Genomic DNA, 25,648 nt, shown 5'->3' with positions numbered 1-25,648 from the left:
ATTATTCGTGGATTAGTGGAACGGCACACGAACGGCGTCTGATACTAATTGCGAGGAACAGCAAGAACAGCCGCGTCGCGGCTCCCACCGGGCCGTAAATTAATTTACCTCTGTGTGTTTTCGCTTTTAACGCCACGGACCTGGGGGGCCAACTCGCCTCTCGTCAACAATTACCGTTTCCCCGCAAAAAACCTCGCGAACCCGTTCCGTTTCCTCCTGGAAGCTACTTCACGGATCGATCCAAGGGGTGGACCAGAGTTTCTATTTTCTTTTTCCTACCTTTTTTTTTTTAATGGTCCTGACGTTTTTCAATTGGAAAGTTCGCGAAACGAACGGCTTCGTGCCGTTGCTCCTGACGGGGACACTAAAAACATCGTAGCTTTGTTTGGAATTAATTTCAAACGAGGAAAAACTGATCGTTGAGTAATTTGTTTGATCTTACCGCTGCGTAGACGTTTTTAGAAATTAACCGAGTATTTTATCAAAAATTTAGAACGAAAAAATAATTAGAAACTGCTGCGCCCGCAGGGAAGAAGAATGCAATGGTTTTTTTAGAGAGCGATATACTGTTCGATTTGGAGAGAAGATTTACGCGGCGCGCGACCAAAGCCGTCATTTATTAATGAAGAAAGCAATCGTAATCCAAGTGGACAGTCGTAAAAGCATTAAACGTCTTGTAAATCACAGATGCGACACGGGGTGAAACATGATTTAACCCTCTCCGCCGCGTATTAATATGCCACGCGGACGTCTTCGATGAAATGTGCATTAATCGCCTGTGTTGAAAAACCGCCGCGTATTTCATCGCAGAAATTTTTATCGTCGATTTATAATCCAACGAAACCCACCACCTTTTATTTTATTCTGGTCATTGACTCACCGATCGATGTCCCCGTTGTGTTCTGGCAGGTGTTCAGGTATCTGTAAGAAGATAAATTTAATCGTCAATTCTAGTTCACTTTTAAAATTTTCAATTATTTCAGAATTATGAATGAAATTTTCGATGTATTTTGCATAGCAGACGGAATGTTAAGAAAAGAATCTCATTCGGGACTTTACATCATGGAAAATGATGACAATGAAATTACTACTTATTCAACAATCATAATTACTCGTTAAGGATCACCGATTCGCTCGTAATCGAATGAAAGCGGAGAGAAGAAAGCCAGCCGCGTATTGTTAATGAAGAAAGCAATCGTCGGTGGAAGCAAGCGGACAGTCGTAAAACCACTGAAAGCATTGTAAATTGCAGCCGTCGAGCGGCTAGAAAATGATTTAATCCTCTGCGGTCGCATTCATTTCCCTGGCCGGCGTCTTCGACGAAATGTACATTAATTCCGTTGGCTGCTGAAAAACCGCCTGTTCGCCGTGCCAGTCTTGTGTTGCTCGCGGCGATTCTACCAGCCGAGAGACCGGCTTGCTTATGAAAAAGATCAATGCTTCTAGTAGTTCCACGCCACGCTTCATCGCTTTTTATTAACATCCTTGGCGATCGTACGTTCTTTTGCCAGTGATTCTTTCAATCTGACTAGTTGAACGAATCCGTTTCGTTGCTGCTCCAAATCCTCCCTCCATATATTTCAGAAATGTATCAGAGCAGTTAATCTAGAAGATTTCCGTGGCGCATTTTCAACAAAATTTTAAAAGCGTTTCGTGTATTCGAAGGTATCTCTTGTAAAGGGTTTGAACCTATCCAGATTTCGAATCTACAAAATCCTCGCATTCGCCGGTGGAAACATGGCGAGCACCACTGGCCACTCGCGGTTTCGGCGAGTGTATATAAATTAGCGCGAGTAACGCCGCGGCGTTGAATCGGCTGATAAATTTTCGTGGTGCGGCCGGGCGTCACACCTCCCTTATGCTGTGTATCCAGGAATCCCGCGCGCACGGCCGGCGATAAAAAGAAGAGAAAGGAGAAAGAAGGGAAACAAAAATATATATATATATACACTTAATGCTTGCTTGCTGGCGCGTGTTCCTTGGTCGAGTACCTGGGTCCACCTCCCGACAGCCGAAAGCTGGGGTAATCGCGATCGTGGCCCTCGCACGACATTAGCCACCAATGGAACTGGTCCCTCGCGACCGTTGCTAATTACTTTTCTTTTATTCCGACCAGCTGACGTCGATTTGATCTCTCAATGCTTTACTGTAACGTCGGCTTAATTGCACTTCCGCTACGTGGAAAGTTCGCCACCTGAAACTGCGTTTCTGTCCGCGTGGGAACGGCGTGCACGCGTGCGAGAGGAAAGAACAGAACGAAATTCTTCGAGACACTGTGCTCTGGCCGATTGTTTCGTTTCGTCGTTTCATTTGCAAGTACAAAGCGAGACCGTTGTCCACCGTGAAGACTACGGATACCCGGGACGAGATGCTGGACGACGAAACGATGACCGACAGCGTTCGTATTAACGGCGCGGTCAATAATTCTCTTTGTTAGTACGTCTCTCCGCGCTTCCTTCTTCTTTTGTTTCGTCTCTCTGTTCGAAGTCGTTCGAAGAGAGCGTTCCTTCTGTGTGCGACCGACACTGGCTCTCTTGTATGCAGGAATTCCGGGACCAAAAATATCCGAGCGATCCCTGTACACTCGCAACGGCGAAACCACGGTTCCGTGGCATCTTTGTGGCACCTTTGTGGCATATTTTCCTCCAGGCTTCGAAACGTTTCGCCATCGTACGGACGCCATCTTAACTCGGTTAACAGAATTATCTTTCTTTGGCTAACCGCGTCCCGGCCAACGACGACTGATTAAATTCCCCGTTGACGTTAGTTCGAAAAAGGAACGCGTCAAAAATTCTCCTCTCTCGTTGTTTAACCACGTTCGGTTTCCTTGGTACTCGTATTCTCATCGGATTAAAAAGTGACAGAAATTCGTAAAGGTTTTATCGAATGGACCCAATCATCGCTTTCAGCCCGCTGTTGTCCCGAAAACTCACCTGCCGTTCGCATTATTCCGGGTCGATTCAGGACAACGGCTGCTCGACGAAACGCCAGGATCAGGAGGGACGAGGGGAGGCGAAAGACGCGAAGGAAATACGAGGAACGAGCGAATGAAATAGCCGCGGTCCGGCGATGTAAACGTATTACGGTCTAGCGAGCGGGGTGCGCGTGACAGCGCCACTGGCCGGATAGATTTATATTTACAATGGGCCTCTGTATTTATAACGCCGCGTGTACACGGGTAATCCTGCGACCAGGACGAAACACTCCGTCCATCTAAGTGGCGCGAGCTTTAACGCACTCGTTCGCATGCCGTAAGCAGATTAATCCGACGCCCTTTCGGCCGGGGCCGAACGATCGACCCTCCTTACATCTGCCACTCTCAATGGACCGCTCGATTCGACTTGATGTCCAACGACCGCCATAAAGGTCGCGGAACACGAGCACGGCCGTGTTTTGCGGCATGCCATCCCGAGGGACACGCGAGACCCGTGTCGAAACAAATCCGAGGACAGGAAACCATCAAACGCAGAAACGCGTTTGCTTGGAGATTGCTCGTGACCGAGAAGGAGAAGGCGACGATTGAGGTTTTCTTTGATGGATCGTTGCGAAAGCGAACGAATGGCTTATTCCTCTCAATGGCGAAACGTCCTCGCGTGCAATGAAGGAGGGTCGATACGATTAAAGTACAAGTGTAATTAGGTAAATGATCAATTTGGAACCACACGATGACACATATTTAATTAAACTTGTAACACGAATAAAGGTCACTGAAATCGATGAAAATAGTTGAATAAGTGGATTAAGTTCGATCATTATCGTTTCATTGAATTTAGCCTTGTAATAAATTAATCATTCAGTACTTTCCACAGTCTATTTCTATCGAATTAATTTTCCAATGTTTAAATGTATTATACACCGTTTCCAATGATCCTAGATTTATTTAATTAAGTATCGTGACTCGCAAGATGCCTTTCATAATCCTATTTGAGAAATCCGAATTTTCACGCTGAATATTTGGCTCGTTTCCGAAGCTAAGCCGTTAGGATAGTTTCGTGTCTATCAAAAGTCGATACGTCAACAGGTTAATGCTATTAATTGGACAGCGAAAGCTGTGACTAGGATAGTAACAAATCTAAAATGCAAATGATCATCCATTAAAAGCGTTTTACGTTTGGTTTAGTCAAGGGGCACACCGTGACCCGGCTTCTAATCGATCGTTTCTCGGTTTAATTGACCCACATATCCCATAATATCGTGCTCTTTATTAACGGCGCATAAATTACCCGTCCGGTTTTGAATATTTTAATATTTACGTCCCTGTACGCGAGCGACGGGGAAGGATTTAAAAATTTGCCTTCGCATGGACAGCATAAATCTTAAAAACGATGCAATATCATGAAACGCTAATGAGGACACCATTGGGACACTTTGTATTCATCTCGTGGAATTAGCCTTTGGTTACTTGTTTCGAAAAACGGGAATGTGATGAATAACGATAATAAAATCTTCGCGTCGAGCGAGGAACGTAAATTTCGAGCGTACATACATCCACGATCGGCCATTTTGCCGAGGAAAAGCTCGTCCGTTGCTTTTGCAAGCGGCTATTACTCTCGTGGTGCTTTAAAAAATTGATGTCCGCTACTCTTTCGTGAAGTATTCAAATCCCGATCGCGGTATTGTCGAAACACTCGTCGGAAAGTACTTTAAATCCCCTATAAACAATTCTGAAAGCTTTTCACTGTTCAATTTTATAGAAACATAAGAAGGATTACGGAAGGTCTGACACGCGTGTCATTCTCGACTAATTTCTATTTGCTCCTCTTCAAGAGGAGACTCGCGGATTCGACAAGCGGGTAGTTATCGGACAGATTCGAGCGTGTGCACAATGTCTCGTTCGCGCCGGGTATACCACCCTCAACGGTGGCGTGCAAACGATGCATTAGCGTACCGACACAATCCACCGGCAAATGAGAGACCCAACCGTGCTCTCTACGTACCGAACGTCGACGCGGCTTGATGGACTCTAAACACGCCTCCGAAATTTTGCGATTCCGCGAACTTTTCTTTCGCGCCTGACACGCTTGCTCGCAGGCACGTTGCTTACACGCGTCGACCGATCGCCTCGGTCTGTGGTACGCTATGCTGAGATTTGAATATTAATTATTCGTAAAAAAAGCACGAAGATAGATCATGGAAGGTGAAATGCCGAGTGCATCATACGGCACAATGAAATCGATTTGAGGCGGGAGGAGCCATGAAAGCGGCCCCCGGAGAAGGCACGCTCGCCGTTTCGTGTGCAATGTCGAACGGTTAATTTCTGCGCTCGAAAAAAAGCGCTCACCTCGATTCTTAATCTATAGCAAAAATTACATGCAATTACCGCCGCCACCCAGCGCGCCGGCATCTGCGAGTCGAAGGTAGCCGGCGATCGCGTGATTTGCACGTCCATCCGCCTTCGGAACGTCGAAGCACACACGATGTTGCACACCGTGCCGGGGTTGGTATTCGTCGACGGTCGTTGAATATTGCGGTGTGTCACGTTTCCCTTTTCACGTCACGGCACAAGGAAATAACAATACCCTTTTGAAGCACTTACAACCGAAATGATACATCGGCCACGTAGCTACAGTTTCATCGATTTCTCTTCGCGAAATAACGACGTTATTTCGCACGATTCGATCGCGATCCACCGATTACCAAACCGCTCAGAGGAACGTTTCGATTTCTCTAGCGTTAATTCCCGTGCCGTTCTTGCCACGCCACCGCGAGCGATGAATTACGCGCGCGAGATCGCACACGGCGTATAACCCACGTACACGATAATTCATCTTCTAACGCCGGGGCCGTGGCTTTACGTGAATTAAACGTGTTTTTCAAGCAACGCCGCACTGCCGCGCGAATTAGCATAAACGTTGCACGCTTTTTTGATATACGGACCGGTTAAAAAAAGCAGCACGCTTTCGGCAATTTATAGGCTTGTACCACTCGACCGGCCAAGTGAAACAAGCACGGTCAACCGTAAGTCTACAAATCAATGATCCCGGGATAAGTCATTTGTCAGACATTGTAAAACAAAGTAACGCTAAACGCATGATATATATGTTTTAATTAAATCTGAAAAAGAGGAGGAAGCTTTCAAAATTCTAGTTACGACGATGCTTTTACAACAGACCGGGTATCGACAGCCTCGAAACCGCGACAATGGCTGCAAAATTAACGCCCGTCGCGCAAACTAGTACGAGACCTTTACAAAATTAATTCAATTCGCGGGCGTATGAAGGATCTCACACGGGGATTCGAACAATTGCTGTGCAACTGATTATCGGATCGGGTCGTTCGGTACGTAGCCAGACGCGTGTACACGAGAACTCTTTGCGAAATGAGTTCACACGAGGCGAGGGGTCGGGGTGTCGGACGTCGAGTGGCGGACAAGAAACGAAGAGAAGTCGGAAAGGAAATAGCCAATCAGGCAAATAAGGACACAAAGGCGCGACGGGTCTCCCCTGTTAATTGGCATACGTTAATTAATACACGGCCTCTTTGTTGCTACACATCCGCGCGTCTGTCTGTTCGGCTCATCGAAATTGCGCTCGAAAGCCAATACTCGATCGTATTTCTTCGATATTGTTTCCCGAAATCGATGCACCAGCTTTCGAACCCACCCCGCGCCCTTCGCCCCTCCGCCGCCATCAGCATGCGCCCTTTTTAATTAAAGCGTCGTCCATATTCATAAACATAAATTATCGTCTCGCTCGCGGCTCCTTTCGAGCATATCCACTCGTTGCACGGCTGTGAAATTTCTTTCTTTTTTCACGCTCTTCGTTTCGATTCATTACGGGGATGCTGCGCGTGAATCGATTACGTAAACGCGGTAATCTGGCGCAACGATAGCGGCATGGGTATTTTCAGAGGAGAAACTGTTTAATCGGGCTTCATTTGAAAGGATAATCGTGATTTACGGTGAATTTTTTATCCTTTAATCTTCGAGTAACGAAGGTACTCTTATTTTCTGGCTATACCGTTACGTTTACGTTGCCCTCCTTTTCATTTTCTTTCTTTTCTCTGTTTGATACAGTTTCATTTTGTTAAGCCTTAAAGTGGTTCCAGGAAATTATTTTATAACTGAAGCAAATGTATCCTCTCAACCCTTGAACAGTAGAGTCAAATTTGGGCAACATAAACAAGGATATTATACAAAATTAAATTTAAATTAAAATTAAGATCATGATCCGCCGTTCAAGGGTTAATTGTAGAAGGAGAATAATAAAGCTATCTCACAGATATCTCGATTAATTTTTGCACCTTTCTCCAAATATTCCTAAATCCATCGACCTGCCTTAATCCATGATACAGAAAATATTGTTCCAATATCGTTCCTCCACATAAAACGCATGTTTCCTTGGGATCGTTCAGCAAAAATTGAACCGAGTAGAGGGCATCGAGCGCCTCTCGACCAGGGACGATCTTTAAAATTTATCGATCCTGGGAACTGCATCGCGAGACCTTGTACCCTGTTCCATGCCGTCACAATATTCATCCTTGGCCGGTTAAATCATTCGATTTTTATATGATCCCTGGTCCGGAGCTTGCTCGTGAACGACCTCGGGAGAGAGACGGTGCACGCGTGATCACGGAATCGAACATTATCATGCGTGCTATACGTGTTAATACGGTGATTTAGGGCTTAACCCGTGGATCCTTCGGCGCGCACAGGAAGTCGAGGCGCATCGTGCGTGCGTGGGTCCGTTTAACCGGGCGATCCTCACGGTGGTAGTGGTGCACGATGCATGGTAAGACAGTGGGGTGACAAAGCATTAATTAAGTCGTACACGTTTATCGGATATTTCGACGTTGGCTTACGGGCCGCGAGCAACCACGTTCGAGGGAGAAAATCACTCGGTATAACGCAACGCTGATGAAATATGTCGTCCGTGAAATGACACTGACTTTTAAAGGGCTGAGATTAAATTTTACGGAAGAATAAAAAATTTTATACGATCTCGAATGTGTCTTATACCGAGGAAGATGGTTTATCGAGTATCCTAACTTCACTCACGGTTTATCCGGGCTGAATTTTCGATATTAATCGATGCACGCGCCTTTAATCGACGCTGAAAACGTCAACTTTCGTGCCATATTTTGAAAGCTCGTCGTATTTAATTGATAGAGCAGTAACGATAAGTATCCTCTCGTTAATTCTTCGGCTGATAGGCCGTGCAGTAACTTCTTAACGATCCTCGCAGACTCTGCAAGTTAGTTAACGAGGCAACTCGGCTTTCAACTACCCTGATATTACTTTTTGCTATCACGGAATATTGTACAAGGTGTTTTGTTCATTTTCAGCGTATACAGTCTATCCATAAATGAAATTACACATTTTCACGTTAATATGGAATTCTGGTTAAAATATAAAAAATCATTTAAAATCTTTCTGGATAATTGTTGAAATTGGTATGTTTACTTTGTCAACAGAAAATGTGTGATACAATGGTAGTATAAATAAAGTCATTGGTCCATTTGTTAATTGAAATCATCGAACGCTCAATTGCACTGCTATTTTTTAACAAACAAATCCCCAACGTTAATACATGCACAAAGACAAACCGGTGAATTGTAAAATTTTAACAATTGCACAAAACCGCGATGAATTTTCTCTCTTGAATATATAATATTTCCACTGAAAGAGATGTATAAAGCCACCGACATGATCGTAATTAAATCACCCCATAATTTACAACAATATTTATTTACTGTATCGAATTGATTTAACACCGATGGAAGAATACGTCGACGGTTTGGTTGCAACTAATAGACGAAAAATAGGAATATGCATTTGCATATTGTTGCATACATTCGCGTTATAACTGAAAGCTTTTTAACCGTGTACCGGTTGCGACGACCCAAATTCGCCGGATAAAGGGAACGAAGAGTGGGATCGCGCTCGTAAAAGTTTGACAATTCGAGAAATTCAAGAGGCACTGTCCGTGGAATACATTTCTGACGTGCCTCTTCGGGCGCGCAATGAAATCCCGGAAATAAAATAGTTTCCTGATGAGCGAGTCCGTTATGAATATGGAGGAGGAGCGGTTTTCGTTTCGAGACCGTCCGCGAACAAAATAAATTAATTAAAAACCCGTCCCGTATCAAACCCGTGGCTCGAAATACCAGCAGCGGTGTGTCGACTCGAGAATAGTTTGTGCCATAGTCAAATAATTCGCTATTTTCGCTCGTATAATGTACAACGTTTTCGTATGAAAGTCTGTGACGAAAGTTTGTCGTTTATAATTTTACCTCGTGTTGCTTTGAAAGATATATAACATCCAGTGACTAATTTCGAAAACTAAAAATATTTTTCTGAATAATTGATTTAATAGCGTTAATTTGTACATTTGTTCTCCTCGAATTCTCTGAGAGGATCTTGCCGAACGTCATTTCCAAGGGCAACCACGCACCCCATATATCGACCCATGGCGTTTTCGCTTTAAGTACTTGTGCAACGTAACTTCGTTGTCTCTCCGTCGAACGGGCTGCTCGGCCCACGACTCTTACGCTGATGAAGGGCTCTGTCTAATGAAAGGGTTGTGTGTTTGATACCCTTAAGAATTGAATTACGTTGGGACGGAGGCCGGTACCGGTAGCCATTTCGAAAAGAATAGGATCCAAGCCGGGGCGAATTTATCTTTCCCGGTATCGTGATCTCTCATCGGTTGTGTACGTGCTTTATGGTGTCGTTTATTTAACGACGCTTATTTATACGATACGATACGCTTTTTTCCACTGCACCGCTGAATGGCGAAAGATGAAAGGCACAGGTAATTTCGCAAAATTAAAGAGTGCGATGAAACAATAAGACGCGAGAGGAAAAATCGTCGAAGGAAATTGAATCAATTGAGTTACACGAAAATATTTGTAGACAGGATATTCCAAATTTGTCTTCTATTAAGAAAAGCACAAGAATTTGTAGATTTTAGCAATTTCTTAAACAATTCTTTATCCCCGGCTTGATTTTCAGCAGTAAAAATATTATTTTCACTTCTGTTTTGTTGACATAAAAACCGGGACGAAGGTATGAATTTTCTTCTACGATAACGCGGTTTTCTTGCTGTGACAGCAAGATATTTGTACACGTGCAGAAACGAGAACAGGGATCGCTCAACGTCAAACGGGACAATGAAATTCACCCAGCATCGTAGATGTTTAAAAACGTGATTCTGTGTCATCTATCCTGAATGTAAAAGCGCGACGATAAAATTGTACCGACTTTTAAACGTCAGCTGTCCAGTAAGCAAGCAGTTTCGTATTTCGTTAGCCTTGCAAGTAGAAATAAACGTGCATAATCTGTTTTTTTTTTTCTTTTTATACGTTCGTTTACGAATAGGATTACAGCTGATGTTTGCGAATATAATGATAACGGTGGATGCACGCGTCGAGATCAGCGGTAACGATATAAAACGTAATATATATAGGGGGTGGGAAGCGTATAAAACTGACAGAAAATACATACGGGAAAAAGACAATGCGAATATGAAATTATGGATTAAAGGTATGCAGAAATAAAATCGTCGGTATTACTGTAAATTCTAACAATATTGGTTTAAATCTGCAAAGTATCTGATTTATACTTTTTATCACTACTTTTCATCTTTCACGTGTGTGCATATGTCGCTAGAACTTTTTTTCCCTCCCATCGGAATCCATTTCGTGGTTGAATATTTCTGTTTCTCGACGATAATTAGCTATTAAATGGTACACGATCCACGGGACCAGAGGTACTTTCATCGATAGAATTTCAATCGGACCGGTATAAAAAGGAAATCCATTCTCGCACCCAATCACACGGCCGACCGATGTAGCAAATTTAAATACCACGATCACGATGGAATAAAACGAAAGTACGGCGCGTTCACGTTCGTAACGTTATACAGAAATTGGGTTACACGAAAATCATTTCCGTCGACGAGGAAAAACTCTTTAACCCCCGATGAATCGCTCTTTTTTTTTTCATTCGTATTTGAACGAATCCCTTCGAGGGTCTCGAATTAGTTGGGACCAGTTTGAAATCACATTAAAAAAATATTCGATTTCATCGTTCAAACTTCACTACCTATGAGTTTCCTTTCTCCGATTGGGGTACTATGAAAATTTATCTCCACGAGGGTTTCCACTAATTGAAAATCGATTTTCAATGATCTTCTTCTTTTTTTTTGCGACAAATTGTCCTTTTATGCACGCTTATATGCATTTCAATTATCTCGCTTTACTCGATTCTATCGGTTGCTTGCAATTACGAATAAAATTTTTTTTATCTTTGATCGGATTTTCAGTTTAATAACTGTTTAAAAAGTTTCAATTCCAAGGTTTCCGATGTCTCGCTCGTTAGATATCTTTACAAGAACTTCATCTACGTTTCGAGCCACGCTAGAGGTTACAATAAACACGTTGTACGCGACTTTTCGATGCCAATTTCGAAAGTTACGCCCCCGGTTCACCTAACGGATCTATATATTCCGGATTTCCGGGTGCTACGTAGGCGGACACGGATACGCGTGCGCACCTGCGCGCACATATGCTTTTTACGAGGACAATAAAAACTAAATAGTATCTCACCCGGGTTTAACCGAACCCCGTTACCCGAAATCGCAATTTTACAACGTGATAAAAAAGAATGTGCAAAACGGAGAGAGAAGAAGAAGAAGCCGAGAAAGGAAAGGACGAGAGGGTGAAGCTGACGGAGACAGAGGCTACGTATGAATAACCGAGTGGATGTTTTCAGACGAACGTTTTCCCGAAATAAACGCGCACGGCATTTTCTATAATGGCTCACCGGCATGGATCGCGGTTTTTGGACGGTCTTTTTACAGGCCGAAGCTTTTCGCCCGTGGTACTCGTGCCTTGGTGAGATGCCAAGTTGCAATGCGGACCCGTATTCTATTTTTTTAAGGAGGAACGTTCGTTTCCCAGAGACTTAACTTTAATATGCGAAATCGAGGAATTTTATTTTATACCAAGATCTGAAAAAATCAAATTGAATATAAAATTATGAAATATGTTACACAGAATTCCATGATCGTAAACGATCCGATACTTTCGATCATAGATGTCAGTGAAAGAGATCGAGAGACCTTATTCCTCTGCTACTTTTTCTCTTTCCCAACGCTTCGTTGCGGTAAGTGATCCATTTACGAAACAATCTAGGTAGCCGCACACTAGATGATTGCGATATAATGCGAGGTTTGTCGGGTCTAGAACGGCAACGATCCCTATGGTTGATTTATTTTTATGGTGGCTAACGTGTAGGTAATGAGAATTTATAAGCTTCCGATCTGAACGAACCGGGTTCACCTTACAAGGGAAAGTCAGAAATCGATTTCGATCACTTTGATCGATCGATCATTGACAACTTCGAAGGTCGATCGGTGTAGAATATCAGGTGGTTTCGTTGGTCTCGTTATCGATTCGCGGTTTCTAAAATGTACCACCGACGTAACTGCTTTTTAATGACATAACGATGATGAGCATAGAACCGCTAACGCCTCTAATGGTCCCGTGTGAATTAGGCTTGGATTAAAAGCTGTTACGTTTACGGTATATATCAAACCACGTTTTCCTTGCTACGAAGCGAAGCGGAAAAGCTACTAATTAAGGAGAACAATTTCCCTGAGAGAATAGCCCTCTATGAAAACGCCACGTAATATCGTAATCAAATCTTGTGCTTTGTGGCTGATACTATGGATTCTATCCATAGATTAGTTGACCACCTTTTTCCTGTTACATTTTTTCTTAGTATTTTTTTCCGTCTCTTAACTTTTCTACCGTTCCTTGTAATAATTTCATAATTTATTGCGAAGGATTATTATGAAATATAGACAGCCGTTCAACTGTCATTATAATTCAATTTGGCGTAATTGCATCTTCATGCTGGAGGCAAAGTTTTTGATAGCTTTTACGTCGTAAATACGTTATTGGTTTGTACATTTAAACGGATTAACGTTAAATACAAAATAAAATGCAATTTGTCGAGATAGAAGGAAATAATTGATTTACGTTGATGCCTGTTTAATTCGTGGATTAAACCGAAAAAGTAGGTCAACTCATAAGTTCATGCATAATTTCATTTCCATTCTTCGCGTACTCGGCTCGTCAACGAAATTAATCTTTCTCTAATGAGATAAAAAATAATATTACGCGTATTCGTGCTTATAATAAAACTACGGGTTCGAACTATGCGTAACGCTTCGAGCTGCCGTCTTAACGAGAAGTTATACCGTTCACGATACTTCTCCTCCGGCTACCAACGGTGAGGCATTAACAGGATTATAGCTGGTGTAATTGAAAAGTATAGGAGCCGGCTTTCAACTTCCACAAACTTTTAAGCAATACTAAAGCCCGCGTCCAAGAAGTTTACCGGAAGCAATGCGTTATCGCGTTACGTTTAGCGAGTGCCTCGCGAACTTGCCCGATCCATAATCGTGCTTATACGGGATCGTTACTCGCAACCCAAGCTTCGATCGTCTTCGAAGAAACTCTTAAACTGGGCCAGGTTGCTAATTAACAGAAATCAAACGTCGCCGTTTCAATCGGGTAATTGCTGAACGATCACTTCGAAAAGACGATCGTATCGCAAACGTCTCAATATCGAGTGTCTTAACAACCCAAGATCGAGCAATTACGATTTCCTGTTTCTCGCCATTCCAACAGCCTGTTGATCACGAGTTTCGTCTCCCTTTCGAAGCTAGGATCTTCGTGAGAAATCGGTGGCGTGCTCGATCCGGGATAATTATATCAGCGAATCGAACAACCACCATATCAGCTGCTTTCCGTCCAAGAAATTGTCACGCAACGAACAAAGTAACGTACGCGAGGTAAAAAGCATCTGTTCTCTTCGATGGCTACGCTTTCGATTAATTTTGCAACGAATCCCGCTCTATCATTTCGCTCAACTATCTGGCAGGTGTTGCAAACGATCGATTCCACGGAAAAGTAGAGCACCGTCTATCGAGATGGTGAATTTCAAAACAGAGTAGATCCGATTCAACTGTACTACGGAACAACCTCGTAAATTGATGGCTTACGCTGGTCGAAGGTTTTTGTTTACTACGAAATATTATCGTATATTATAACTATATTTATATATTTTTCTACAGGGTTTCCCGTCGAGGTTTGCATTCCTCTTTTTACACACAGGTTATGCGTTGAGATATGAATAAAACTATAAACGTTCGTTCCTTGTATATTTGCATGTGTATGTGTTGTGAGTGCAGTAGTGCAAGTCAACGATCGGTCAGACGTATGCTTTAAATTGCACACGCAGTGTATTTGAACACACAAGTTTTAAAAATGAGCATTTTCTGCAATTACCCTTTCAACAGCGTTAACCCGAGGACGCAATGTTCGCAAGAAATCGTTCCGAAAGACTTTCACCTCGTTGTACATTTAATTACCAGCAGCAAAGTGTAACAGTTTGAACGGCTCGTGATCCGAGCTAGACAACGACTATGCTAATGGCCGATACAGTGCACGGGGATATCTTAATACCATCCACGGCGAGCTCTAATAACCGGTCGAGTGGCAATTACGATTTCCTGTTTCTTGCCCGCCGAACGATCTAAGGCTTTTGTCTCCCTCGAGGTAAAACCTTGCCAGTCCCTCGCGAAAGACGGAAATCTTCAAAGAAACGAGAGAGAGAGAGAGAGAAAGAGAAATCAGCTTGGGAATGAGCGAGGTTTGCGTGCAATCGCAAATAGAGATATCGTCGACCTTAGAGCGTAACACGGACCTCGCTTGCCGCTTTGCACGACAGACAAGCTACTTTCAAGAAACTAGACAAAGAGATTCTTAACCAATATTTACACTAACGCCATTTCACTGGAATAAATTGAAAATTTTTGAAATTATTTAAAGGGAAATATCAAGAAACTTTAAATTAATTATCATAATTTGGTAAAACGAGAATTGAAAATATTATCGAGGAATTGTTTGTGGGTGAAACGAAGGGAAATCCACGATGGCGGGCGTGGAAGAAGGAAAGAGGAATACGAACGGGTCCGTTTCGGTGAGCTAATTTCCAATAAAAACAGTGGCGCGTGGCCGAGTCGCGTTCACTGGGAACGGAGGAGAAAACCGCGGCCGAATTAACATAATACGACAAGGTGGAAGCGGTTTTCTTATTGCTGCCAGCACAGGGATACCGATATTGGTCCCCTTTAACATACAGATGGCTTACTTGAAGCCACGACAACGAGCCCGACCAAGCTTGGCCCGCTGTTTTCCTCGCCAATAAGCCACTAAAAAGCCGAGTAACTCTCCTTCTCTACGTTCCTCCTCTTCTTCTCGCGGTTCCCTTCTCGTGAGAATATACCACGAGCTCGGTGAAATCTTATTGCTTTACGACAACCTGCAACCATGCAAATGGACCTACCTACCTTCTCTATTCTCTACGTGCTTCCGTTGAATCGCGAGCTTTGTAATTTCGTTCCTTCCTCGGAAACACGAGTCTTGGTTAATAGGATAAAATCACGGAATAAATAAAAAGAACGGCTACGATTCTGTCGGATATTTAATGGGGGAAAAAAATCGTTCTTTATATTCTGTACAGAATCACATTCGTCGTCGGGAATGTTTCACGCGTGCAACGCGTAACAGAGTCTCCTCCTGTTCGACCCGGCAGCTTCTGTGGGAAACTCGGTGAAAACATCAAAGCAAAGACGAGCTAACGATACGAAACGGAACGTCCGACGATGTCAATTAACGAAATGGAAACCGCGGACCCAACGGTCGAGCTTCTAGCGAACGAACGAACCGCTGGGCGGACGGAAAAAACGCTCGCGAGAACGTGTGGTAGAAACGCGTGAAAAGGACGAGACCGGAGCCAGACGACGACGTTGCATCGAGAGGCGATCCCGAGCCGTACAGGATAGACACTTTAATAGACGTAATGAGGGTAATTGAGTTTTCAAATCATTCGTTTTGATTACATCTACGCACGGACCGGTGGGCGAAACATAGGGTAGGTAATTACGGACCGCCCAGTCCCAAAAGAGCAGGTGCCTCTCGGCCACGAGATCGAGGTGTGAGGTTCAAATACTTGGACCGCCCTAATAGCCTCGAGGTTACAGGTCCCTTCGAGAAACCGGAGGGACCAGACCGGCCTCGCATCTCGCCGAACATTGCCGTGTATATATGTGTACACCTATAGGCGGAATAATAGTACCAGAGCCGAAAGAAAAATGCATCCTTCGGGCTGACGTGAGAATCGATGCCGGCCAACGAATCCTCGTCCCGGGGATTAATAATGTTTTTATTTTTCCCTTTGCAAAGGAGAACGCATTCCCAGGATCGCGGAAGCTTGGATGAAAAGTGAACTGGACAATACATTTGCTTATTCGATTAGATAAATTGATCTTATATGGGATAATTAACCGTTTGCCAGCGTATTTTGAATATTTTATAGATTCTGAATAATTTATATCATATAGTTTTTTATGTACTCCAGTCGGGCTGTAACTTTTGATTATGCAAATTATCCGTGCATTCTACTATCTTTTTATGTTCGAACGATCTTCATCTGTTTTAAAGATGTATAAAATGAACGCTCATGCTCGCCACGTATCGCCCATAAGAGTTCAGAGCTTCATGAATATGTACATACGTGATATCAGCAGTGGTGTTAATAAAGCAATTTATGATTTCATATTAATAGCCTCGGAAACTGTACATTTCATGAGATTTCAATGCATTATCAATTTTTAAATACAGCTTCACACAATAATAATGAAAGCAATAACAACCAAAGAGGCTGTTTAATAGCAAAGATATTTCGTTTTAAATAAAGTCTGGATAGTTTGAAATGCTGACGCGATATTCATTTGTATCTCGTGTAATTTGCAAACCGAGTTCCGTGCTTGCTCGTTATTTACCCATCGTTTTTGATTCCCGTTTTCCCTCCTTAACCTTTTATCCCGATTCCGTGATACGACCGCGTCGAGCGCGCGAATATCCGCGGGCCATTTTGGCAATGATCCAAACGTCCGTTATAGAATTTAATAATCCCTTGTAATGGACTAGTAGTACTTTGCACGGACGTGGATAACTGTGTGATACAAAGCGGATGTAATATCTGGTCCCGTTAACGAATTTACGCTCGTTCAAATGCTCTAATCACAAATATAATCATTTCATCGTCGATGAACAAGCTTTTTTATTCTACACTCGTTAGAAAAAAAAAATAGAAAAAATAAAATTTAAAATAATCCCATAAATTCATTAACCAGAGCAGTATTTCCAACCTGAACATCGTGAAAATATGATGATCCATAGCTGCATCCACAGGAATTCTATTTCGTGATCGTAACCAAGTGTTCTAGTTAATCAGCCCAAACAATGCTCTCAGATTGAACCTTAATTACAACATCATATTATTCTCTCAGACTCCATTTCGATCCGACGATCCGTACTAAACTAATAATAACTGAACCAGCTGCCGGTCGGTCCGTTTGCAATATAACCCAATCAAACCCATCAAATATTTTCGAACTGTAACATCGGTTCCCAGTTCGTCGTTCGTTCGTCGACCGATATGGATTAGCGTTACACATTTATCGCACATAGAAACTCCATTATATGTAGACCGAACACGTATTGCATGCTTTCATACGTACACGCAAACATTCGAACGGTCAGCTGTAATTGTCTAATGTGGAAGCAGTGCGCGCGGGTATAGTATATATCGTACTATAGGAACTGAACGATATTCAGCTCGCGGATACCGGCAATACGCTTCAAATTGATAGGCTTCAATTAATACAGCCCAGGCCTGGTCTGCCATGACACTGACTCGATAATGCCGGGTTTATGAGGGTTTTAGCCGGAGCATGTCACTTCCATGGACCAACTAGCTTCGTTCACGCGTGTCCTCGTAGCTGCGTTCACGCACGAGATACGCATCGCTTATATTTCCGTGTGTGTGTGTGAAAGCTTGTGCAAGCTGCACCGCGTTATACATCTATGTATGTAGATACTAGTGGTGGAAGTACGCGGTGATTAGATACCGTTGGATCAGGGAATAAACTTTTGCGTGAAATAGAAGAGCGCAAACGATGAGCGTTTAGTTACCAAGTTGCTGCAGGAATAATTCATTAACGCGTTGAATAGCTTCATCGATCGAGGGATTAGCAAACAATTCAAAGATTGCAGGGTTTGTACGTTCCGTTCTTTGATGTACAGTTAGGCTAGGAAGCAAGAATATTTTCTGATAACCCTCATAATCGTGTAATGCGTCCGCATGCATATGCAACGTATATAAATATACATAGGCGGTGTGCCGTATATATAGAAGCTCCATGAAATATGCACGTATATGTGTGAATTCCTATACAATGAATATTCATAGGGTTAGCACATGTTTGTCCAAGACCCACACATGTAAACATTTTAATCAGTGCTGGATGCATGGGTCTTGCTACGTTTGCCGATTGGAATCGTCTAAGTCCCAGGTTGAAAATTAATAATTTTAATTATTTTCGAATATTCCGATATTTCGGCACGATTTGACAACGAATTCGTTTCGAAAAATTTCGTCCACGGTCTCAGTTGGCAGGCTCGATCGAGGTCCACGAATTATCTCGGCTGACCTACCCCTGAATTTATCGAACATCGAGCGCACGCGTTCTCGAGCTTTGCGAGCAATTGTATCTCGCACGGTGTGTGTATCGTTAAACGCGGTCGGTTAGCGAACGTAGCCGGCCGTTCGTGTAACGTAATGCCTGGCGCAAGGTTCACGGTGTAACACGTTAAATGGCCCTTGCCCCGAATTTCCTTTCGGTAATTAACTTCAGCGCGGAAACGATGTACGCGCGTCTCTCGCCATTGCTAATTAGAACGTCGAATTATCCGGGCTGGTTCTTCGGCCCGTATAACGAATGTTTAAACGTCGACCGTGCCAGCGGCGACGAGCACGCGACGAAGCGAGACGGTGCATTCGAAAAAGTTAGCCGGGCCAGCCTCTCTCTGCCAGTTTTTAATTGGATCCGAAGGAGAAGTTCGTCGATTCGTTAAAAATTTAGTTAGGTCGGTCGAGTCTCTTTCATTTGGAACTGGCTGGAAATTGTTTCCTCGACGTGTCTGCTGGTCATTCAAGACGAACGTTTCCCAGGGAAAACGAATTTCCAGCGAGAAAACTAGCGCCGCGAGTTTTGACGTACCAACTCGTATCGCTGAAATCGAAGTTGAGAAAAGATAGATCGAGAGGACAAAGAAGAAGAACGATCCTAAACGACGAACACAAGGGTAGAAGGAATTTTTTTCACGGTGATCCATTGCGAGCCATACTTCCCAGAGTGACTTATGACGGAAGGGGAACGACTCGCCGTGAAAAATAACAAATTATTGCAATATCCATCGAGCCGACGTGGCCTCGTATGGGGTACTCGCGAGTGCCACGAGCACGTGTATATCCGTATCTTCGAATGTTCCTTTTTTTTTCACCTCATTGCTTCTCTTGTTCTTTGTATATTCCTTTTTACTCCTTACGCGGCCTATGGTAGACCGCAATAGATGCCTGTACCAAGAGGTAATCAATAATGACTTAATGTCCTCCAATAACGGACACCATGGGTGGTTCGAGCTCTCTCCCTTTAGGGCTCCTCATGCTCGAGAGATCACTCTGCGCGAACTTCTTCTCGCCTTTTTGCGCTCGCCGTTATTTGCCTGCCTCTCTCACTCTCTTTCTTATTTCTTCTTCCTTTTCTTTTTTATTTTTATTTTTACTCTCCTCTTTCGTCCTTTCGTTCCTTCTGCCGGCTAATATACACCCACGTCCCCTTTGATCGTTAAAACCGAGCATACTTTTGCAGAGGGGTCGCCCTCTTCCCTCTTTAAGTCTCGACTGGTACCAGCTATTAACCGTCCCGATGTTTCTTTGACTCGTGATCCGGCACAGAAGAGAAGGGGGGACGAACGGCATCGGAATAAATTAAAACGCGGCCAGCTAGAGGAAAAAATTCGAATTGTGTCGTTCCAGCTAAAATACGGCTCTTTGATTAAGGGCTCGAAGATGGACTTGTCGCACGGTATTTATGGCTTCGACTGTGCACCGGAGAACGATCGACAGCATCGTTCATGAACGTGTCGCGAAACCGTAACGATCTAGTCCTGGCGTTTATATCTCCTTGAGAATTGTTCACCAGACCGGTAATCAGTCGCTTTTCTACCTTTCCTGTTCACAGTCGTTCCCCGATTGTACGTTGTTGCTTTAAGAAACTGGTTTGACACTGTTAACCATGTATGGGAGGTACATTTCCATTGAAGACAGTCACCGAGTAGATTTGTTAAAAATAACCACGTTCGATAGCTTGTATCGTGTCAGATATCAATTAAAACTTAACAACGATTAATTTTTCACCTATTAACGTAAAATGAAACTGTGAAAAGTATTTAATTTAAAATCCTTTGTCAGGTATGAAGAGGAACGTAAAATTGCAAGAGTCATATATTCCACGAACTGTACGATTGTCAAAGTTTTAACACAGTAGTCAAAAGTTTCAGCACAGAACGAACAGAATAATCGTAATAATACTGAACATTGAATTCGTCTGAATGGCAACTACACTTAAAACAAGGCACAGTAATTCAAACAACTTTGAAAGCCGTTCGTGTACAAAGGAGATAAATCTGCAATGAAAATGCGTCTCCTAAAACCCTTCAATTTCGTCTAATAACATTCATCAGTGTCGCCAATAATTTTGAAAGACATTCTCTCGATATCGCTTTACACGCCTTGTACTTGCCTACTCCACCCCTATTAAATCCACAATAAATTAACTATTTTTACTCGAAAACTATAACCTGTGCGTACACGCATTGTATTACGTTCACGTGGCACGGCATTAACGTGCAATTAAGGTTCATCCCGTGCGCACACATAAATTTCGCGAAATTTATATTAATTTCATTCAGTTCATTGAAAAACATCATCGAAGGCGGCAATTTCGATAATGAGACAGAGACTCGCGGCGAGTCGAGCATGCTTTTTGCTCGGATCAAAGGGAAACGGACCTGGAGCCCCTCGAGCGTAGAAGATCGTTTTCGATCGACCATCTCGGGCAGACTTTTTCATAGGTGGAACGAAAGAAAGTTTACCAAGCAAAGCGTAATGCGTTGTCACTTACACCGAGTTATGTACAGCATCAAGAGCAAAGTGGGTTTCCCTAGAGAAAATGGCAAGAATTTTCAAAATCTGAATTTTAACGATATTAATATTAAAAGAAATTTAGTCGGATAAAATATATTTTAAAATTTTGTCCCATGTCTTACGAACGGGGATGCAAGCCGGCGAGGAAAAAGGGTTTGGACATCGTTGTAACTGGGAGACGTTTTCTCGGCCATGAATTAATCATCTCGCTGGCGTATAAATAATTAGCCGGCCGGTGCAAAATCGTCGATAAATATTTATAGGCAGCTGGCTCGATATGCAAGCGTAATAGCGATTGTTACACCGGCACTCGCCAAAATAATCGTGGTTCTCGCTCTTGCTCCGGTGCAGACCGACGATTTACACGGGAAAATAATTCGTACGGCAATTTTACCATCGGAGGCCGAAGTAGCTGATGGGAAAGAGAGAAGCAATCGTTCCGCGTGATCGTGTGTTATCGTTTGAACGACCGCAACCATTTCCACCGATGCTCTCTTTTGCCCTCTCTCGCATCGTTTCATTCCTCTCTCAGCCTTCTCTTTCTACCGCGATTCGCTCTTTTCTCCGCGGTTTTTTTTTTTTTTTTTTTTTCATATTTCTGCCGCTCCATTTCGCGGCGACAGGATTTCACGGACAGTTGATTTCATCCCGTCCGTTTGTTCGAATCTCTTTTTAATTCCTGTTGTATCTTCGATTCCATGAGAGCTTCTCGCGCCATGCAGATGGAATTATGGTCGCGGCAAACATTGCAATGAATTTCATATCGTAAACAGCGTTTGCCCCGATCCATATAGTCTATAAATTAAACTAAATGGAGTAATATTTTATCAAATCGAGAGAAGTAATTCTTTTTTTCCCTTCCTTTTCATTTTATACCATTTTCCTCTTTTATTTTTATTTCTCAACTTCGTAGAATTCGAGCATCGTTTTTCCACTCGTTTTTTTCTGCAAACTTATTCGACCTCCACGTACTCGCTTTTATGGATATCCATTTAAGTTTCGCGGCTAGACGAGCTTCTGCTGTAGGTGTGGTTACGTGGCGTAAAGGGAACCTTCCCTTCGTCGCTCCTTTTTTCTGCTTTGCTAAAAAGATACCACCGAGTTGGTCTGCCCGCTGTACACGTAGCACTTTTCCTCGGACCACGGGTGTCGACCATTTGTTTTCTCTCACGGTGTCCTCGAACGTGTCGTTAACGTTTAGACTACACGTGATCGATGCAAATTACAGAGGGAGAAACGAAGAAATTGCATAGCACGCTGGATTTTTACAGAAAGGATACACAGAAACACACTGGGATCGCGTGTTCTTCGTGTTCACGTTTCCTTTTTCATCCCCTTAGGCTATATTTGTCGCGATCGCACGATACTCGAACAAATATTGCTGTCTATAGACATTTCCTTCGTGAGCAAATCTAATGGTTATTTATTTCGCATCATGAAAATATTACATTCAACTGTTCCATTGAAACACTGTGAAGGAACGAATGTGGATTAATATTTTAGACGTATACAAGGGGATACACAATTAGCCTTTCGTTGCTTGTTATATTTATCGAACGAAGAAGAGCATATTCGAGGAATCGTGCTGCATGAACACCCTCGCTTTGCCATCATCCACCATCGTAGGAAGCTTGATTACGTATGTAGATAGATGATCGATTCCCCTATCAGCGTATGAATTTCTTAGGGTACGAGCTTCCTGGCTGAGAAAGGAACTTGGAATTGCGTGGAAATTGTGGTGTACAAGAAGAGGGTAGATGTACCGATTATCTTGAATTTTCTTACTTCCAAGTTATGCACAGTTTGTAACGATTGTGAGAACTTCGAACTATCAGTCAGCAGTGATCTCTATGACAGTCAACGTGTTAAGTATCTGATTCTTGTAGATTTTATCTTCCGAAGTAACGAACGGAAATTCCAAATTTAATCCTGCATTTTCAGCGTATTTCACCCTCGCGCAAAAGGTGTCGCGGTAGATTTATCTCTAGACTTTTATCGCGATGTTCGACAGCTGCATCCGAGTATATTTTATATGCAGCCGTTACACGATATAAAATATACGCTTTGCATGAAGAAGCTGTTAACAGCTGGGAAATTCATACGTTTAAACGGCCATCCTCGTTTCCCAAAGATGTTCTCAAACTTCCGCAAGAACTTTGCATTGCTCTAACAATAAGCTTCTCAGTATCAAACTCTACTCGATCGATTCGAATTGAAATTTCCCGGAAACGTTCATCGCATTGAAATAATCATTTCGACATCTGCTCTAAGATTACATAGAGGCCTTTGAAGAGGGAGAGTGTCGGTATCATTATCACATCGAACGTGTCATTTCTGTTTCTTTAGACGTCTTCAACAGTCTTCCGCGCATCTATAGAATCCCACGTACAGTGCATAGATCGTATAAAGCATCGTGCTATTTTCATCGCGGCTTTTGCACCATTTATAGCCAAACGTCGATATTTCATTGAAGTGCGTTAACACCGACCTCGTCCCATTCCTCGTTACGTTGGTATTTCGTCGTTTGTCAGAGAAAAAAAAAAAAAACATTTAATTAACGATTTAACGAGACGAGCTGGCGACGGATCAATATATTCGAATCGATTAAAAGAACCGTCTAACCGACTGTTAAAGCGAAAAGTTACGATCGTTCTCGCGACAAGATAATCCTCAACGTCCCGTAACACGCATCGGGATTATCGGGACGCACGAACCGAGACGCGATCAAGAGGCTCCTAGTGAACGATAATTATCTCGGATCGGTTGATGGGGTTACCTATGTACACCTTACATAGACGCGCGTGTATACCTGGGATATCGTTGGAGATCGGTGCACAGAAGCGCCAGATACGATTATACATTTTCATCGGTGCGTTACTCAGGAAGGGCAGATTACCGTAATGAACTCTAGCAACCCCTCTGCACGGTCCAACGACTCGAAATATGGATAACCGCCACTCACCTCCGCGATTTGTTCCCGCCATCCTCTATCCGTCCTCTTCCCATCGCGTTTTTACCCCCTCCGTACATGACCGTATTTCACCCCTCTGTTCGTCCTCGATCCCTACCGGCATCGGTTTTTCTATCGAGAAAGGTAGTCGCGCGAATCGATCCGACGATCTCGCGAATGAAATTATTTCGCCCGGGGAGAAATTTCGAGCCGACGATGCTCTTCCCATGAGGAATTCAATTTCGATGCCACTAGCCGATCCTACATTGCTCAATTTTGAGCATCGCGCTCGAGATGAGAGAGTTTCGTCGCGAATTCGACCCAAACATCGCTACGGGCCACGTTTGATAACGCTGCACTCTCGAATTTTCGAATAGATTGCACCTTTTGTGGTCGGCTGCGTATATTTTTTATCCCGGATATATCGAATTCGATAGCGTGTTTACTATGCTGACGAGGGCGATCAATTTTGTGTAAATAGTAGTTTGCAAAATCGATCCAAGATAGATACTATTTAATACAGATATCATGAATGTATCGATTAATAAACATGTAGTTAAGAAGCTTTAGAAATACAAAGCCAAGTAAAACTGTATTTATACAGTTCTCAAGAGAGCTCAAGAAAGGAAGTATAACGTAAAGTAAAGAGAAACACACAAAGCTAGTGTTTCTTACTAGAGTAAACGTTTTTAATCAAATACGAGAAAAGATAACGATTTGAAAAAGTCGACGCTGTGCGAGAGATTATGCTTTGCCTTCTGAATATCGCAACAACCCTCTCAAAGCGGATTCGCCGACATAACGCGTGAAACTTACTCGCAGAGATACTTTGAACTTTTACTCCTCTCATTTACTCCAGTTTTACGTTAAGAAACTTCAGCTTATCTCTGATTATCTTTCTAGTCAAACGCTATTCTTTTCCTTCCTCAAATTCCACCACTCAACTTACTCTGTTATAACTAAACTGTAAATGCTTACGTAAAATATGTAAAATATTTTGAAAAACATGTTTTACAGTAAAAATAAAATGAAGACCATCGTAAGCAGACGATTCAAGTTGCTCGTACGAATTCATTTTGCAGAAACTTCGAAGAAATTGCAGGAAGGAAGCTTTGTTCATTGACTTTTCTTATTGTCTGTTTATAGGGCAACATCGGCCCCATTAATAAAGCCCGAGACGGATGGGCGGCGAAACTCTACAAGCTTTTAATTTCGCGTGGAACGTATACGTCAGGGTAAGACGTGGCGGAACCGCAGGAAAGCGATCCTCCTTCCTTCGTCCATCGCCAGCGTTCAAGTAGTCACGGGGGTCTTTAATAAAGTGAACTTTAAGACTCCGGCTCGCGCACGGAGATAAACTTTAACGCGGACTACCGTCTCTCACCGGGTTCGCAGCGGGTTTCGCAGTACGTAGAAAATGGCTGAGAGAGGACCTAACCCGGTGAACGAGCGTCGTTGCGGCGGCAAGTTTTCCTGCAAGTTTCTGCCATGGTAAAGACATCCTCCATTGATGTCTCTCTTTCTCTTTCTCTTCCGTTCAAAGGATGGAAAGAAGGTATCCAGAGAGAAGA

At 43.0% G+C, this 25,648-nt stretch overlaps 1 protein-coding gene across 3 annotated transcripts in view; it reads right to left on the bottom strand.

Annotated features, from left to right (window-relative positions):
- Nucleotides 1-25,648, bottom strand: part of LOC117601228 (uncharacterized) — a 177,464-nt gene that overhangs the window by 73,340 nt on the left and 78,476 nt on the right. For all 3 annotated transcript variants that reach the window (XM_076692824.1, XM_076692825.1, XM_034317748.2), the window contains exon 4: nucleotides 881-921. In XM_076692824.1, coding sequence (XP_076548939.1) covers nucleotides 881-921 — 41 coding nt within the window. The remainder of the gene's footprint in view (nucleotides 1-880; nucleotides 922-25,648) is intronic.

Source organism: Osmia lignaria, chromosome 16 (assembly GCF_051020975.1).
Source record: "Osmia lignaria lignaria isolate PbOS001 chromosome 16, iyOsmLign1, whole genome shotgun sequence".
In the NCBI taxonomy this organism is placed as follows: domain Eukaryota; kingdom Metazoa; phylum Arthropoda; class Insecta; order Hymenoptera; family Megachilidae; genus Osmia; species Osmia lignaria.
The sequence above is the reverse complement of the archived record's forward strand: the minus strand, read 5'-3'. Positions and strand labels throughout refer to the sequence as shown.